Raw genomic sequence first — 19,439 nt, forward strand, 5'->3', positions numbered from 1 at the left:
AAGCCTAGGTTTTCTATGGTTTGGAATTCTTTAGGTAGTTATTCAGTTATTTTCTTTACAAAATGAAAGAAGATGTAAAAAATAAACAAAGTTGTATAAAAGGTACACCTAATTCTTGGCCTTAAATTTATTTCAGTTGTCAAAAGGGATGAAGAGATGTGCCATCGTTTAGATTTGGGACTCTGATAACTCAGGTGTGACTAATATATATTTATATGAGTCCTATTTAAGTGATTGAAGTTTAGAACTTCGGATTTCATATGGCTAAAACCATATGATCGAAGTTTTAAAACTTTAAACACTTAAATGGAGATCGCCATATAGCGCGGAATGGGAATATTCCCTTTTCCTTGCTGTAGTGAGATCTCAGAGTTGGTATATTTTAATTGCAGGAGGTGTGGGGGTGCAGGGAGGCTTGCACCCCTGCATATATGAGTTTTTATTTGTTTTTTTTCTTTTTCTTTTTTTAATGTTTGAAATTATAAAATTTCGATCACATGGTCCCGACCATATGAGTTTGAAGTTTTGTAATTTCAATCATTGTGTGTGTGTGTGTGTGTGTGTGTGTGTGTGTGTGTGTGTGTGTGTGTGTGTGTGTGTATAAAATGGCATATTAATGGCCGTTGAAACACTGGCTTTTAACTCTGTTAACATTGTGTGCCAGGCAGGCAGTTTTGAGTAATGCAAGATGTTAATGCGAATGAGCTGTAGTTAAATGTATTCCAGGGCCATTATTCTATCTGAGTTAGATTAGTTTTTTTCCTGTGTTGAGGGAGGAAGGCAAAGATATTCCAGGGAATGACAAGGTTAGAGGATAGGTACTCCTGAATGGAGAAGCTTGAAGAATGTATCTAAGGCTAGGAGGGATAAAGGTTCTCATCCTGAATTCTGAAGTTTAGGTAAAAAAAAAAAATAAAACTCTTTAAGTAATGTTTTATTCTGGGCTACAGTGGGGTTGGAACATCGATACTCAGCATGAAATGTGAACAGACTGAACTGAAATGCTGAACTTCTGTTATTTCTTTTAATCCCTCACATTTTTGTCCTCATTGCAAACAAATCTGCTTAAACCAGAATAAGTGCTTGCAACCTTTATTTCATTTTATTTTATTTTATTTTAGCTATATTTGTTTACTGGGTAAGGCACTGATCAACAATGACCAATTTCAGACCTTGGCACAGTCAGTCTTAACTATATGGGTATTATCTTTCTGCCAGTTTGCTGTCCTCCTCATCATATATAGATCGGCTTTTAAGACAATTAGCTTACTAACATGGTGGTGCTGCGGTAGTGTTGTCGCCTCATAGCAAGACGTTGTCCCATTCGATTCTCAGCTAGAGTGTCTTCTGTGTGGAGGCATACGTGAATGGGGCGTGCATTCGTTGAAGGTTGTGCGTCAGGGCTGGTAACCCTGTACGTAAAAATCCACTACCAATCATTAGCGGACCAGAGTTCCGCTGTGGCGACCCCTAACCGGGAAAAGCTGAAAGACACAAACAAAAGCTTACTAACAATCCTAGCATGGGATTTAGTCTTGAATGCTTTGGCTTTATCCAAGTAAGTTGTCTACAGCTTGTGTGACCTTTTTAAGAAGTGACCACGAGTCAAAAAGATAAACTAATAAAAAAACAACTGACTGGCAGCCAGTCTCTGAAGAAGTTTGGTAATTTATCAGACAAAAGCGCTAATAAACTGTGTATAAAAATAATATATCATTGTTTTTTCTTGCTGCCAGCCAGTTGTTTTTAAGAAGTTAACTAAACTGAGTAGACAGGATATCCGTTTGACAAACCCAGACACTGATGTGTGTATAGCCTGTTAAAGCTTCTGATATCATAGCCTGAGATCAGATATGATATGATGTTTTCAGTGGCTTTACAAATCAGGCTAATCCTCATCCTTGATAGGCCACCTTTGTGTAAGGATATCTCTATTGCAGTTCACCAAACTTCATGGTGAAATCCTGTAACTAAGCCCGAGTATAACAATTTAAAAAGGGATCCTAAAGGGCATGTTGCACTATTAATTTGATATCCAGTTATATTATCTGGCCCTCTAGAGGTCATATTTTTCTCTTAGAGACCACCTTCAGTATGTGCTCCTTTGTAATATTAGGTTTCAGGGATTCTGGTATTTGTATAATTAAGATAGTTGTTCCAAGTGTAAAGTTTACAATACATTTATCTGCTAATGTATTTGCTATGTATACTGGGTCTGCATAGGTGGTGCTGTTTCGAATAAGTTGAGAATACTGATGAGTATTATAGGTTCATAGTTTCATAGGTTCATACTAGGCTATCTGCCCTAGGGCATTTATAAGCCTAGCCAGAGTATGTTTGGCTTTCGTCACCCATATTAAATTGATTTTGCTATGCCCTTTTTCGAGGTTAGTATACTGTGCCTCTGTCTAACAGTGACATAGAAGTGATACCCGGGGTAAACCTACGATCTCCCATCCACTCATAAAGATTCCTGTTGAAGAGAGTCAATGAGGGGCTCTGCCTAACCTGGACTGGGATTTTATTCCAGAGTGAAGGGAGCCTCTGGGTTATGAATCTGTCCCTCCAGCATGTCCTATTTATTTCAGTGCTGAGGTTCAAGTCTCTCAAGCGCGTAACTCGATGGGATTTGGATTTTTTGAGGTGCAGCATGTCCATTAATTCCGGGTTGGACATGGCTTTATACGTCAGGCACAGATCGCCTCTGAGCAGGCAGTATGCCACTGAGTAGAGCTGGAGTTTCTTTAACCGGGCAGCATATGGCATCTGTTTGAGCCCTTTGATCCTCTTGGTGAGGTACTTTTGGGGTCTTTCCAGTTGCTGCAGGTGTCTGGTAAGGTACATCCCAAAAGGGGCATTGTACTCAATTATGGGCCTGATGAGGGATGAGTAAAGAGGCACAATGACCTCCCCTGATCTAGATGTGAATCCCTTCATGATTAGGTGGGCTATATAAAATGTTTTTCTAACCACTTTGGCCACGTGGTTGTCAAATGAGAGATTGTTTCTTAGGTTCCTAATGTATCTAAAGGACTTAAAATTATCACTGGACTCAATAGCTTATTTAAGTTTGCCTTACTAGCCCTGATAGTAGATGTTTGTTTCTTACTGATATTCTTGTTGCAATCTCTTAATACAAGTAATTTAAGATCTGTTATATGATTTTATGATTTTTTTTTTCTCCTACTACTGAGTGTATTTAAGCTGGTGGACCACCATATTTAACTCTAGTAGGGTGGGCAGGTCTAGGCACTTGGAGATAGAACTCCTTTGCATAAATAGTAAAGCCTGATCATTTTACAAGTGAATTTGGGTAGTTCATTATGGAGTTTGAGGAGGTTTGTTTATTTGAAATCCTTGAATTCAAAATTATTGACTTCAGGAGTTTTAGAAATTTTGAAAGACAAGATTATGTTTAGACTTAATTAAGACGGAAAAACTACAGGGGTGGTAAATGTAGTGGCTATGGTAAAACCATGTCAAGAATGTTATATCTTCTAGTCAGTTTCTCAACTATCTTGTTTCAGGGAATTTTTTTATTTATTATATCCAAGAATATCTTGCATTTCTGAAATTAGAAGTTTACATTCTCAGTACATTGAGGGGTAGTCCAAATCTCCCTTTATAAGGGCATTGTTGACAACAGGTAGTTTCTCATGTACATGACCAGTTATGCTGTCATTATGGTACAAAGAGAGTGTCTTGTACCAAGTAATAAGTTGATATTCTTCTTGTTCCGGGTAAATTAGAGTTCATTGAATTCTGTTTGTAGGTCTTTAGGAATCTATCTTGTGGTGTATTGGTCCTGACAAATATCGAACTGCTACCACAGTTTCCATCATGCCTGAAAAACATGGTAGGTGCAAATCACAGTATGGAGGGATCTCTATCTCTATATCAAAACTAAGTCTCAGAAATTACATAAACATGTAGATGTGGATTGAATTGGGCATCAACTCATTCTCCTCTAGTACCAGGGTGGATCGGATTGACACCTCTCACCAGTTTTATGTCCTTCTTTGGTGATAGGTTCTTCACCAGTGGCTTTGGAGCCAGTGTCTCACGGCTCTTGACTTTTATGGTATCATGAATTCCAGCTCTGGTGCTGATGATTTCAAATGCACCTCACTTAACTCCAGCCCCTTCCATGTTGAGTGGATCTTGGATCCGAACATTTGATTCTGGGTCCTTGGCACCGTTCATGAGTTCAACTCTCTTAGAACAAGTTTCAGTGTCAAGCTCCTTGGCATTTTACTTCACAGTGCCAATCCCTCCCCCAGGGTTATATGGATCCTTAGTATAGGGGCTTCAGTCTTCAGCATCACCCACATCTGCTTTGTCTATGGAGAAGTCAGTTTAGAGGACTGGACCATTGCTGCAAACAGATTTCAGTTCCACCTTTGAGGCCATGGAGAGAAGACCACCTCCACTCCACCCAGGTAATCAAGAACACTTTCATCAGCACCAGCCCCACCCTTAGCCTCTTACTCCCATTAATCAAGGTTCCTACAGACAGAGCAGGTTCACAACCAGAAGGAAGATAAAATGTAAAAGGAGACACAAAGACTTTATAACCATTAACCATGGACATGGACTTGGGTGAAAGCTAGAGCTGCCCTCCCTCCTCTCCACCCATTCCACTCCTGAAGTCACATTTGGCAAAGTCCTTAAATTAATGAAGCAGAGAGGATCAAGGCCATCTGACTCACCTTTTCAGCATGAGGAAATGCTTTTCAAGGCATACATTTCTGCCTCATCTACTTCTTGAGTGGTTACAGCTATGGACTGTCTTTAAAGATTTGGTCTCCAGGAAGGCATGGCAAGATCCTGTCATGGAAAAGAAGTCAGATAAGTTGTCACATCCACCCAAGGATAGGCAGAACTGGTCCAAAGGTACTGTGGTGGATTTGATGTTTGTTGCAGCATATACTAAAAGAGAGCTCATGGATGAGTCCTCCACTGTCCACCCCCCTAATAAAGAGTCTAGGGTAGTACACAGGATGATAAAGCATGCTTACACCTTCATCATGTTTGCCCTAAGAGCATTTATTTATTTAACCCACATGATCTAGCTCCAAAGTGATTTAGTGAAATAACTCATTCATACTTTGGGACAGCCCATGACTCAGGAGTCTACCAAACAGCTATTGACTACCCTGAATGTCCTGCTCATTATCACAAATCTCTTCATGCTGTACCATAATGCAGCTGATGGAGAAACCAGTGTGGCATGCACTGGCTTGATCATAAAACACCATGCCTGACTCCATCTCTGTGATTTTGTGGACAATTTCAGAGAGTCCTTTACCAATGCCCCCTTTGATGGGTTTTCCGTTGTTGGATGAGTGGTAAAAGAAAACCCATGAGATGTGAGCAGGATGGGAAATGCTACCTGCCATGGGGGTCAGGTATGAGAACCCTCAGAGTCTTTAACAGGAATCTGAAGGGTTCCAAATATCTATGGTTTCAAAGAACTCAGCATCAACCCTTTAACTCCTCCTCAGACAGGGATGAATATTAACAGACACTGACCACAAGGTTGTAGCGGTCAGCAGAATCAGGTTACAAAGAACCTGCTCAAGACAGGTCAAGCCAGCACCCCTGAGGGCAGTCAGGGGTGATTATCTCATCAATATCCTGTGTGGATGACCATCATGCAGGACAAATGGATGAAAGATATCATACACAGAAAATATTGCATACCCTTTTCCAGAAGGCCGTATTCAGAGAAGCCATGATTAACCAACGTGCTATCCCCAACAAACGTCAATAGCTTCATAGGAGGTTGCATCCCTCCATCAAAAAAAGCTGTTGAGAATGTCCCACCAGACCAAAGAGAATCAGAAATTTTCTCTAGATATTTTGACTCTCAGGAAAAACAAGGACCTCAAGCCAATGTCTGATCAGTGACCTAAAATGTTTTTATAAAAAATACGGCATTTAGAATAGTCAGTGTCAGAGGTTTTGTCATGCCTTAAGGCAAACTGGATTTACTTCATAAACCTGCAGGATATCTACCTGCACATCAAGATCACAAAGGAGGGCAGTAGGTTTATGCACTTTCATTTAGGAGACAATAATTTCTAAGTTAGAGCTCTACCATTTGGTCTCTCAATAGCCCTTTGGTGTTCACCAAGTACATGGCAATTGTTGCAACGCACCTGTGCTTAACAGATAGCTGAGATTTCTTGTACTTCATCATTTGGCTGCTTGCTGCAACAGCCTTTCCTTAAGCATATATGTAAACTATCAAAAATCACAGGTTCTATCACTTTCAGTGCAATTTGCATGCATGATACACTTCTTTTATTAGCCAGCGACCTGGCATTAAAACTATCTAGATCTCTCTGCCCAGAATCACTTATGGCTTTCCTAACTAATACATTGTTATATATCTTGTAAAACCTCCCCCCTTTATTTATAAGTTCTAAGTTTTAAAACCACATTTTCTAGCTTATAGAAAGTAAAATCTGAATTTTTCAGCTGTCTACAGATTTTTTTTTAAATAAAAGAGTTTATTATCAAAAAAGAAAACAAAATCACAGCTTCTACCTTCAAAACAAATTTCAGTAAACAATGAAAATGAAGGATACCAGTATGTGTGGATTTCTGTGGCCATTCATTGCAGAATTGCTTATATCCCCAAAATTTCCTCATTCGGATACCACCTGGCCACAACCTCTTGCGGAGTATTCCTCACTCAGCAAAGGATGCTCTCTCTTCACCATCTATCCCTCTGTGTTACTGATTTAGAGAATTCTATGGCTGATGGCAGCAGCAACTGCAATGACTGACAATTTTAGATATTAAATGAGGATCCTCAAACATATGCTGCCCATACGGTGATCACGACTGCTGGAGTCTCAATCAGTCATGAGTCACATAATTCAGTTATGCAGAAATCATTTGAATTGTTGGCCAACTTTACCTTTCTTACTGATGGGAAAAAATTGTTCTACCCCTAGGCTACTATCACGGCAATGAATGCCTCCTTACTAGGGTGGGGTTAGTCATTTCATTGGGTGGATGTCAAAAGTTAGTGGAACCACTCAGAGGCCAACCTTCACATCAGTGTTCTAAGGGTGAAAGTGGTACTTCTAGCATTGCAGGAATTTCAGGACCTTTTACGTTTATGGGTGATTGCAGTATGGTAAGACAGTATGTCAGTTGTATGGTACATCAAGAAACAAGAGGGAGAAATTCTTATCACTTTTCCTGAGAAGCCATGAGAGTATGGCAAGGGTCCCTCGATTCAGGTTGCCTTCTGATAGTAATGGACATTCTGGGGAAATCCAGCTGGCTAGCAGGCACATAGACTCAGCAGGTCCATCCTTTTACATCATGAGTGGTCCCTGAATCAGGCAGCAGCTCAAGACAGTTTCAATAAGTGGGGTTTGCCTTGCTATGATTTGGTCTCTTGTCCCTCAAACACCAAGTACATAAGCTACTTTGCCCTGGTTTCCCCCCGGGGCAGTCAAACAGGGATTCTCTAGTATGTGAGTAGCCCCAGTCTTCCTCAAACCTTTCCTTCTGTATCACTCTTAACCAAGTTCCTTCAGAAGGCATCTACCTGCAAATTACAAGTGATCCTCATTATTCCATTTCAACTGAGACAGATTTTATTTCCTTGCTAAGGTCTTACCAAAGAAGCCCCCTTGGCTTTTAAATTTGAGTCCAGATCTGTTCTCTCATCCTTCTGGTCAGTCTCCCCATCTAGACATTTACAACCAGAGATTAATCACATGTTATCTCCAGTCTGAGAGTGTAATCCAGATTCTTTCTGCTGCTGAGAAGAAGTCTACAAGAAACAAATGTGCAAGTGTAAATGAAAAAGATTCTCTATATGGGCCTCTATGGCAGATGTTTATATTTCCTGTATTCTCTCTTTAAATCAGGTTTTAATTATTTTATTACTAAAATGCAGTGTGATGCCATCCCTAATTACGATCTTGGATTCCAAGAAAGTACATCAGCTACCTGTAAGTTGTGCAAAGTCTTTGTCAAAGGAGTGTCTCTCCTATGTCATCAAATTAAGGCTAACACTCCATCCTGGGATTTGAACTTGGTCCTGGAAGCTTTAATAAAAACACACTTGAAACTAGCTTCCTCCACAGACCTGAAGTATTTGCCTTGGAAAACTTAATTTTTTTTGTGTTCATTACATTGGCTAGATGAATATCAGAAGTGCACACCTTGTTTATTTCACCTCCTTACTTGATCTTCCATAAAGATAGGTTATATTGAGAACCAGCCCATCCTTTATTGCTAAGGTGACTTCTGAAAAACAAAATCAGTCAATCCATCAACATGTCTGTATTATTTCCAAATTATTCTAGTAAGGGGAGAGTACCTATTATACATCTTAGATGTCTGCAGGCAATCTAGATTCTGTTTAGAACCAAACCTATCAGAAAGGATACTCAATCATTTGTATGATTTCCTTCAAACAAACTGGGGCTGAAAATTATAATACAGATACTGTCAAGATGGTTATCTGATTGCATCTCATTTGTCTACTCTGCAAATAACATGACTTTGATTCAATGTTCTTTTTTGAAAATTCCTCCATTAATGACATTTGCACAGAAGTCATGGTCCATGCTGCATGCCATTTCCAAGCATTTCACTGGACATTATTTTTAGGGCCAGATCTATGTTTGGTGCTTCATTTATAGGGGTATCCTCTTATGATTCCACCTGAGATCTAAGGTAGCTTGGGATTCTGTCCCATATGTTGGCTGAGATGGACTAATGAGATAGGATACATGTTATTTATTTGTTAAACCATTGAATCCCTTTCATCCAAGTCAGTCTGATACAACTTCTCTCCCTCCACCCCCTGTCAAATTGACACATTTTGTCTTATCAGTTTATTTGCTTTCCTCGTGGTACATGTGGTATCTAGGTAGCAAATGCAGTCTGAAGGGGGCATTCACCGGGGATTATGGGTAAAATCGGTAGGAGTATGAAGCACCCGAGCACTGACATATGGCCAGGTCAAATTCACAGAGTGGGTCGGTACCCAACTGTAGTATTGGGAGGACTTGGATCCAACATTATGGTAAGTACATGACTTACATTTTTAGTAACTCTAGTAATATGCAAATGATGAGAAAGATTAACTCAAAATGCTGCACCTAATAATATGCCAGATAATGTAACGCAGGTGAAACTTTGTGATCTGCGATGCTGCAAAAGTTATTTAAAGCTATCTTTATTAAAATAGAGGGGACAATGGTAAATGCATAATATCTAATGGAGAAGTGTTTCATTTTTTTAGGTCTATGGCTCATGCAGAAATTAAAAAAATCTGGATCATTATTACAGCTGACTTTCAGGGACAATGTAGATCTCCGAAAAACATTTCTTTACCAGCTTAGCCAGAAACCAGGTATGTATTAATTTTATATTGATTTTCAGTCCTGAGTTGCATATAACCTAGGAGACCCATTTAATATCTTAGTGTTCCAATTCATGGCCTTTCTTATTCTTAATTGAATAGCTAACGTAAGTTATGTTTCAGTGAAAATTCCAAGATTTTGGACATCCAGTAAGCACCCTCTCCACGAAGCTCCTTACAAAATCTGATAAAACCACTTTAAAAGCTATACATCTGCGAAGAGGACGTTAAAAAGTCGAAAATATCAACTAGCTGTATCTGATTCTGACCAAAAGAGGGGTTTTCTACTGCATTAACCTTGAAAAATCACTATTATTATTCCTGTGTATTTCCAGGACCCCTCTCCATATGGAAATTTTAGGTCTGAAGGTGCCATCACCGTAGACTTCAAGCTATACTAGTGACCTGCAAACTATAACTAAAAATGTCAAAGGAATTGGAGAATATGGAGACTCAGACCACCAAAACAAAATTATCGGTAATAGCATCTCCTGAAAAGGAAATTATATCAAAGAGGCAATAAACAACTAAATTACAGGAAGAAATGTCTAAACCAAATGCTAAGGAAAAAGCTGAGGCTAACGTCCACATGAACGAGCTTAAACAAGCCCTTTTTCCTCTCCAAATAGCAGTCCAAAGCCTTTCTGAACAACTCTCTAGCTTTGGCAACAAAATCACCCAAATACCAAAGTGCATGATCAAATTGAGTCCAAAACTGAAGCTAATGAATTCCAGGTAGGAAAATTAAAAGATGAACTGAGCTGCAAAAACTCTATCTGAAATGCAGCAGAAAATTACTGATCTGGAAGCTAGGAGCCGGCGTATCAATATCCTGATAAGAGGACTGCCAGAGACCTATGAACACAGTCAGCTAATCCAGGTTGCCAAACAGATTTTTCTGTCATTAGTACAAACCAGAGAAACCACCAAGATTACAATTGAAAGGGCTCCCCTTGTATTACACAAAAAGCAAGATGCCACTATCCCAAGACAAGTTTATGTCAAGCAATTGAACTTCAAAGATACCCAAAGAATTTTGATTGTTGCCAAAAGACAAAAACAAGTTTACTGGAATGGTCACAGAATCACTTTGACCCAAGACCTTCCACTAGCTATTAAGGGAAAGCAACAAAATCTCTCACCATACTGTGCTGAACTGATCAATCTAAAAATCAGCTTCCAAATGTGATATCTGAACACTCTAACTTTCTTCAACAATGAAACTAAATTCGTGATAGACTCACCTCAAGAGGCAAAAGCAGTTTTTATTAAATGCTTTGGAAAAGCTCCAGACCGATGAATCCCTCTTGTTGCAAAATTGCACTTTCACTGACTTAGTCCACAAGGCAATTCCAGAGATTTCTCTTCCCTTCTTTTGCATAATGGGAGCACCCGACCTTGCTAAAATCTAGAGTTAAACTTGATTTAAAAACTGGAAGTGAACCCTTCTGAATGGGCGTGAGTACCTAGGAACCAAAGTTGGCAAAGATGTACAGTAGGGTTATTAAAAGGTACAACTACCTGTTTTGTCATCAAGCATCACCCCTTTGGTACCTCACGAATCCTATATGACTTAGGCCTATGGTAGTGTACCTGCACACTTCTCAACATTTAGTGAAGAAAAGAAAGTAAGAAAAGGTAAATGCCTTCATCTTTGTAATGGCTGATACAACGCTGTAACCTCCTCGTAAGAATGGCTCATATGAAATTTAGATTGAGAACGTTTTGCCCCTAAATGCCTAGCTCTCTGCTTTTATGCAGTTTCTATGCAGGAATCAGTAATCTAACAGTGTAGTACCTTGCAGGATGCACAGTTGCAAACCCCGCCCCTAATATGCCCATGACTTACAAAGCTACAATAATATTAATTAGCTGTCATGTAGCTGTCAGTTTCAATCATCCAATGAAATATATTTCTGATCATCTGATGAAATATACATAAAAATAGCATACAAAGTAGTTAATGAAAATCAGTACAGAGCAGACAAGGCTAAAACAGTTATTCGGCATGATTACGGACACCTAGTTCTTCCTGGTTTACAGTAAGGTATGTGTAGTTCATCGCAGACAGTTCTGATATGCCCCTGTATGCAGCCCATTCATCCAATACAGTCACTGAGCCTGGCATCCATCATATTGATTCATTAAGGGATCTTTTTTACAAGTAAAACCAGCATATTTAACCATACTATGACCTTCCCAGTTGAAGTGGTTAGTAAATCATTACTACGTGTGCCACATTTTGCCCATCCATTCAACATTACAGAGGGCTAGTGTTCTTTATTTTGAAGACAGAAGGCTGAGAGCTATGGGTCTCCTCTTCAACACAGTGTTTCATAAATTGTAGAAGTAAGTTATTTTTCTTCTGAGCATCAAGAATTTGCAAAATCACACATGACACCCCCCCCCAAAGGAGAGAGTAAAACGCCTACATTGGTTTCGCAATTTCAAGTTTAGAGAGCCTACAACCTGCACGATCACCCCCCAAATTAACTAAATGCCTGATAAAAAAATGTATCTAAACACCAAAACCGTGCCTTGATTATTCAAGGGGACAATATCAGAAAGGAAACAGGGCAGCAGTTTCTGAAATAAGACCGTGACAAAGTTATATACAGACGTTCACTAAATACAGACAAAATTAATACATAAATTATGTAAATAAAATATGCTTAGTGCATAAAACTTTCCCCCATTGTATCTCACGAGAAACAGTCCTAATTTGAGTCTTTAAAAGTCCATGTTCTTCACTGATCCACACTGAAAGAGTTTGCATAGTAGACAACACCAACTCAAGGGAAAAAATAAAATTAAAAAAGCTTCCTACGTAGTATAAAGTAACAAGTAACAGATATAAACCACCTCAAACATGAAACTATACCAAATACCAAACCACTGAGCAGAACTTAGAACAGCTGAATAAAAGGTGTTTTTGTAAGGTGTTTTTCTAAAAAAACTGTCACTCAGATGTACGATGGCCTGCCAATCAATGTGGACACACCCTAACCTGCGCAGAAACGCCCGCAAGGTACTACACTGTTAGATAACCCAGGAATCAGCTGTTTTCTCTAAACCCTACTCGGAAAGGAAGAGATCATATGTAGTTGAGAACTGGATGTAATTTTTTTGTTTGTTTTGTTTTGTGTTTTTTGTTTTCTGCAGTCCGAGGTCTTCTCTGTGTCTTGGAGAGATGGGGAAAATTAACCTATTTATCCATCTTTGTTTGTCATCTGGTGTTAATAACCATGTAGCGACATAGAAGCTGGGTCATCTAAACCTCTACCATTGTTTCGGTGTCATGGCATGTCTTATAATAATATTATGACCTTCTATGACAGATGCTTTTTTTAGTGGTTTCTACATGAGGTCCCTATCCCCATGCTCACTTGGGGGGTGTTGCTAGTAGAACTGTCCTTTTTTTTTTTCTGATTCAGCTGACCTGTATACAACCAAGGAGTTATGGCAACTTGAATGACTTATGCATAGTGCCTTTTTTAAATTACTACTTTGTTGGTTTCTTGTTGTTATATTACCTTCCTAAATCTCTGCTGACATTAACTAATTAATCTAAGGAGATGAGGCCAGAATATAAGAACAAGTGAGGTGAACATTATTTTTCTCACACCGCCATATTTTTTGACAGCATTCATAGACCTATTCTCTTTTTCTTTTCTTTCTTTTATATGTTATGTGTAGAGATTTGATTAATGCTCTTGCAGCTTGTTTTTTCACACCCAGAACTGACATTGATGACCACCTAGGATGGTCACTAGTTTCTCTACCTTAATGTTCGAATTAAATGCTGTTTATGAGGCAAATGCCTCCTTAGATAGGCTATAAAGGTTACAATGTTTTTAACAAGTTTATCTTACTTCTGCATAACATTCACAAATAGTACTAATTGTCTTTCTATTAGATTATGCGTATCTACTATATATTACTAGGATGATTCACTGTTTTCAGGCATTCTCCTTATAGTTGGACATTATTCATAGTTACAGTTTTAGCCTTGCTACAAGATAACTAAGTCAAGTCCCATGCAATACCATTGTTAAGTCCTATGCTACACCTTTTAGTAGCTCTAGGTCACAATAAATCAGCAAGATTTTAGTTGTCTGAATCCTTAAGTTTTTTTTAATCTCTACCTCATATTCTGGATAGGGTTCAGTTTATAACAAGCTCCTTTAGCTTTAACTGTTCCCAAACTATGGGATATACTAGTACTGGAACTCTTTTGTTTTCTATTTTAACAATCGTTTCCACATGTGATATTAATGTCCATTCAAAATTTTCCTCACGTTTTTTTTTTTTAGCATCACCTACAGTTAGGAGTTAAGTGGATGTCCTAAGCTGGGTAAAGGATGACTTATCTTAGTGTATTTAGATTTTTGTGTTATAGTTTTGGAGGAGTTTTTGTGTTAAAATGGTTAGGTATGTTTACATTTATAGGTTTCACTCATTTTTTGACCAAACACTCTTCACTATTTGCTCATTTAGTAACCTCCCTACTTCAAGCTCTTTCAAACAAGGAGTTGAGGTGGTTAGGCACAGGGGTAGGGTTGAAAGAGTTAAGTGCTACTAAGTTAGGAGATGATCCTAATATATTTACAAAAAATAAACTTCGGGCCTACAATCTCATTACTCACACCAAAATTAAACAAGTAATTCTAACGCTGCAACCTAGTTCTTGAGGAATGTGGATAATAGATTCATGGAACGTGAGAGGTTTGTGAGATAAAAATAAGAAAAAAAATGTTAATACAGCTGTTATTCAAATTTGAGGCAAATGTCTGCCTCTTACAAGAAACACACATGCTTAAAAAAGACTGGGAAGGTGATATAAACAGGAAATGGGTTAAATCTGTTATCGCATTGGGGCCAGTTCTAACTCTAAAGGAACTGCTATCATAATCAAAACATCTTTCCAGGAATCAATCATAGATTTTAAATGTGACATTAATGGATGATGGTGCTACTTCACAGCCCTAAAACCTTTTTCATCAAAGCCAATCCTTTTCCTAAACATATATGGTCTATGCGTGAAACAGCTAGACTTCATCCTTGAAATATACCATCTGCTTTGTAAGTTCCCACATCATCACTATATATTAGGAGGCGACTGAAATGCAGTTATAGACCCAGCATTGGATCGCACCAGTAACTCGAACACAACAATTCTCCAAACATCACAATCCCTTGTTGAACTTATGTCAAATCTTAACCTCATCGATCCCATCTCTTTTGGGGACGACCTAAAAAAAATAACATTTACACATACTATTCCAAATGTCACATTTCTTGTTCAAGATTGGACTTCTTCCTAATCTCAGAATCACTGACAAGAGGGGAAATAAAATATTCTTCTGAACCCAGATATCTGTCAGATCATTCAAAAATCACACTGAAAATAAACCTATCGGCAAATTAGCTTCCAGATTTAATAGATTTAGTTGGTCCATGAACAATAACTTGCTACTTATAAAGGATGTGGCCCAAGAGATTTTAGACAGATTAACAGTGCTCGTGGAAAATTTGGAGAATTATGACATCCCATATGATGTTCAGTGGGCGGCTTGCAAAACTAACCTTAGAGGAATGCTGATCCAAAAAACCTCCTATCTTAAAAAAGTGGGTAAAGAAAAAGAAAATTAATCAGTTTCTGAACTTAAAGAACTAGAAAAAAAAATATCTGAAGAACCAAAGTCCTCACTTGAGAAACTAATCAATAAGACACAAAAAGAGCTATTCGAACTACACTAACACAATTTGTCACTTCAAGAACTCAAATCCATAGCCAAATATTTTGAGTGGACTCAAGTTCCATCTAGAATCCTAGCGAGAATAATTGAGGACAAACAAGAAGCCTCTAGGATAACTTTACTTCAATACAAGATAAAATCTTCAACTCAGATATGCAAATTATAGCATTATTCCAACAGATATACACAGAGATCTATGGGACAAATACGCAGCAAACTCCTAGCAGTGTGATTGAGGACTTCCTAAATAATCTCATATTCCCTAAATTAAATGATAGCCAGATGGAGCTCCTTAACGCCCCATTGAGCCAGCAAGAAATAATGGATGACATCAGTAAACTACAACCTGGCAAGGCTCTGGGCCCAGATGGGTATATCACAGACTTCAATAAAACATTCACCTTAAAATTGTCTTCTATCCTTCTGATAGTATATAATTACATTAAACTGAAATGCATAACTGATTTCCATATTAATAAGGCCAAAAAATCTTTATCCCCTAAAATAACTTTGACAAATCTAACCCGCATAATTATAGACCAATTTCCCTCATCAATGTTGATATTAAAATTCTATCCTCTCTTCTTGCTGAAAGACTCAAAAAGGTCATGCCCTCCATACTGTCCCCTGAACAATCTGGATTCATGTGCAATAGGCAGACATGGGACAACATGTTAACTTTAGATTCTATGATCCAAGTCACTAAATATGATAGAAGTCTGAAATATGCACTTATATTAGATGCTTGTAAAGTTTTCGACAGAGTTAACTGGAATTTCTTATTTGCATCCTTATCCCATTTCGATATTCCTAAAAGATTTATTAACCAGATAAAAACCCTATACAATAACTCACATACATATCTGTATATTAACAAAACACTGTCAAACCCTATAAAAATTTCTAATGGTACAAGGCAAGGTTGCCCACTCTCTCCTTACTTATTTTATTTATACATTGAGCCCTTTTTTCTTTACATCTCGCAAAAAACTTTCCACTCAGTTCCTAAAATATTAAATACTAAAGTAAATCTTTCTGCCTTTGCGGATGATCTAAACATCTACTTTGAGTACCCTAATACAAACTTAGGGAAGATAGTTGCTTCAGTTAACGAATTCTCGTGAGTTTCAAACTACAGAATAAATTAAAATAAATCTCATATATTTCCCATTAACCCTTTAAATCACAAAAATAACTACTTCCCAGACTCCCCCTACAGAATAGTTTATTCTTTAAAATATTTAGGAATTCTTTATGAGCACAACCATGCATCCATGCTCCAGAACAACTTGCTCAAAACATGGTCCTTTATCACTCAAGATCTCTGTAGATGGCGACAACTTAAACTTTCCATGTTGTCTAAAGCAGCAATCATTAGAATGAATATCCTACCAAGACTACTTTATTACTTTAATGCATCAAATTCTGTTGTACCTAACAAATTCTTCCATAAAATTAGTAAGGAACTTATCTGGTATCCCAAATCGGTCAGAAAAAGCTACCTGAAATTGACCTATCCTAAAGAAAAAGGAGGACTGAGCTTACCTGATCTACAGCTCTTTTACAAAATCATTTGTGTTAACAGAATTACTCTAATCTCGAATTTCTGCGCTAATGGAGAGTCTTGGTCTCCATCCTGGGTTGAAATCTGGCGCCAGTATGTGTCAGTTTTAATATAAACCCTAAAGCCCTCCCCTTCATAGCCCCATTTAATCTTAGAAGTATCAAAATAAACACTACCTTAAAACAGAAAATAAAAACCTTTCAGGACTTTTAAAATCTAAAAAATTAGACAAGGCCTTACCTTTTCTTCAGCTCATCCATCTGAACCCTAACATCATAATTAGCAACAAGTGGCTAAATCTCACTATTTATCTATTAATTAAAGACTGTACAGTCTGGGATATACACAAACATAGGGGTAAAACAATGCGCAAATTATGAGATGCACTTAAAGTGAACAACAAATATACTATTACTCTACGGCAGATTAGGGAGATCATTTTAACACTAATCAGTGACATACCTTATAGGTTCATACGTAGGTACTAGGCTATCGGCCCAAGGACCTAAGTAAGCCTAGCCAACAAGGTTCCCTGGCTTACACCACCCAAGAAAGTTAATTTCCTGTGCCCCTGTCGAGCAGAGCCACAGAAGTGATCCCCGGGGTGTATTTCCTATTTCCCATCCACTCATCAAGATTTTTGTTGAAGAGTGCTGATGAGGAACTTTGCTTGACATAGATGGGTAGCTTGTTCCAGAGTATAGGAAGTCTCTGGGATAGGAATCTATCCATCCAGCATGTCCTCTTTATTGCGGTAACAAGGTTTAGGTCCCTAGAGCATGTAGCTTGGAGTGATTAGGATTTCTTTAGGTGAAGCATGTCCAACAGCTTTGGGTTTAACATAGCTTTATATGTTAGGCAGAAATCTCCTCGGAGTAGGTGATATGCTACAGAGTAAAGCTGGAGTTTTTTGAGACGGTCAGTGTAGGGCATCTGTTTGAGGCCAGTAATCCTCTTTGTGAGGTACTTTTGTGGCCGTTCCATCTGCTGCAGATGTCTTGTGAGGTACATTCCTAAAGGGACATTGTACTCTATAATGGGTCTAATGAGTGCCGAGTAGAGGGGAACAATGGCGTCTTTTTTTCTGGATGAGAAACATTTTGTGATGAGGTGTGCCACATATAAGGATTTCCTGACTACTGCGGCGATGTGATTATCAAAGGAGAGACTACTATCCACCTGGGTCTCTTATCATACATTCGGTGTTAAGTAGACTGCCAATTATGTGGTAATTCATGGGTACAGATTTTTTACCAAAGGGGATGACAATGCACTTTTTGTCATTGAGCTTGAGGCCATGCCTCTGACACCAGGCATCTGTCTCAGTGAGGTCCTTCTGTAGGATGTCCAAATCATTTGGGGACTCGACTATGGCTCGTAGTTTGCAGTCATCTGTGAACTTTGTTAGCCAAAGGCCTTCTGTGTTAGCCAATACTTCAGAGAAATAGATACCAAACAGGAGAAGTCCCAGGACTGAACCCTGTGGTACTCCACTTGTCACTGGTTTGAAGTCAAATTTGGAGTCACAGTTTATCCATTAAATTAAACATGCCTTCCAATGAAAAATATATATCTGGACTAGTTGAAGTCTTTGAAAGCCTATCTTGCAAGAAAAAAAATGCTATCCAATACCTACAAGCTGATTAACTCTAAGAAGCATGAATCCTCACTCCTATACTCTAATTATTGGGAACAATATGATAGGGAATTAACAGAAGAGCAGAAGCTTAAAGCTATTGAATTCACTATTAAGCTGTCTCCATTCAAAAAAATTGTCTATACACAATTAATGATTATTAATAATACTTATCATACTCTGTCTATTCTGAACAAGTTCAACCCCAAAGTCTCCCCATCCTACCCATGCTGTTCTTTTCCCCACGCCAACCTTCTACATGTCTTATGGTACTGTAAATACTCCCACAATATTTAGTGCTCCCTAAAGGTACGTTTGGAAAAAATGGGTTATCAAAAATCGGGTCTACTTTAGGACCTTGAAAGTTAAATAGCTCAAATGCATATGGATCGAATTATATGCATCGAACTGTTAAACAATCAAAGTCCAAAAAAAAAAAATACACAAAAAAAAAATTTAAACTACTGTAAAAAGGGGGGCAAGCCCCACACACCCTCCGCTCCTTAAATATACCAACTCCAAGATCGCACTACATTGAAGTAAATGGAAATCTCCACCTATGGAGATCTCCGTTTACAATAGTACTCATGTCGAGAATATCGTATTTGATGTTCTCAGACTTCGAGCACATAAAGTAGACCTTCAAAAATCAACCCTTTCCTGGAAGCTTGCTGTCCTTCATATTTCAGATCTCAAGCTCTCCAAGCTGAAATATGTTTTAATCACTCTCTGTTCATTAATCAAACTATATATAACCAAAAACTGGTTAGATTGCACCAAGCTCTCCTGGAAAGGATTTAGAAATATGGCAATCAAATATATATACTCTCAGAAACTAATTATAAGAAATACAGTTAAGCAAGCTTACTACCAGAAATTCTGGGAACTTCTCTTTGACCACATTCTTGGAGATTAGATAATGATTAGAAACAGTGGAACAAGCTACCTGGTGTTTAGGTTTCAGTTAGGCCCTAGTAAACTGTTAATCAATTATTATCTTATCTCTCAAATATGTCTTGATATTTTCTCATGTACATTGTGTTAATGGGTCAATACAATGTTTCTTGTTTTTTTTCTGTT

At 38.2% G+C, this 19,439-nt stretch overlaps 1 protein-coding gene across 1 annotated transcript in view; it reads left to right on the forward strand.

Moving 5' to 3' along the window:
- FAM135B (family with sequence similarity 135 member B) overlaps positions 1-19,439 on the forward strand; it is a 2,319,882-nt gene that overhangs the window by 1,964,453 nt on the left and 335,990 nt on the right. Inside the window, exon 17 of the mRNA XM_044067284.1 lies at positions 9,281-9,391. Within this exon, the coding sequence (XP_043923219.1) occupies positions 9,281-9,391 (111 nt within the window). The remainder of the gene's footprint in view (positions 1-9,280; positions 9,392-19,439) is intronic.

The sequence above is a fragment of the Protopterus annectens genome, chromosome 3.part1 (genome assembly GCF_019279795.1).
Source record: "Protopterus annectens isolate FY-2018-M chromosome 3.part1, PAN1.0, whole genome shotgun sequence".
NCBI lineage: Eukaryota > Metazoa > Chordata > Ceratodontiformes > Protopteridae > Protopterus > Protopterus annectens.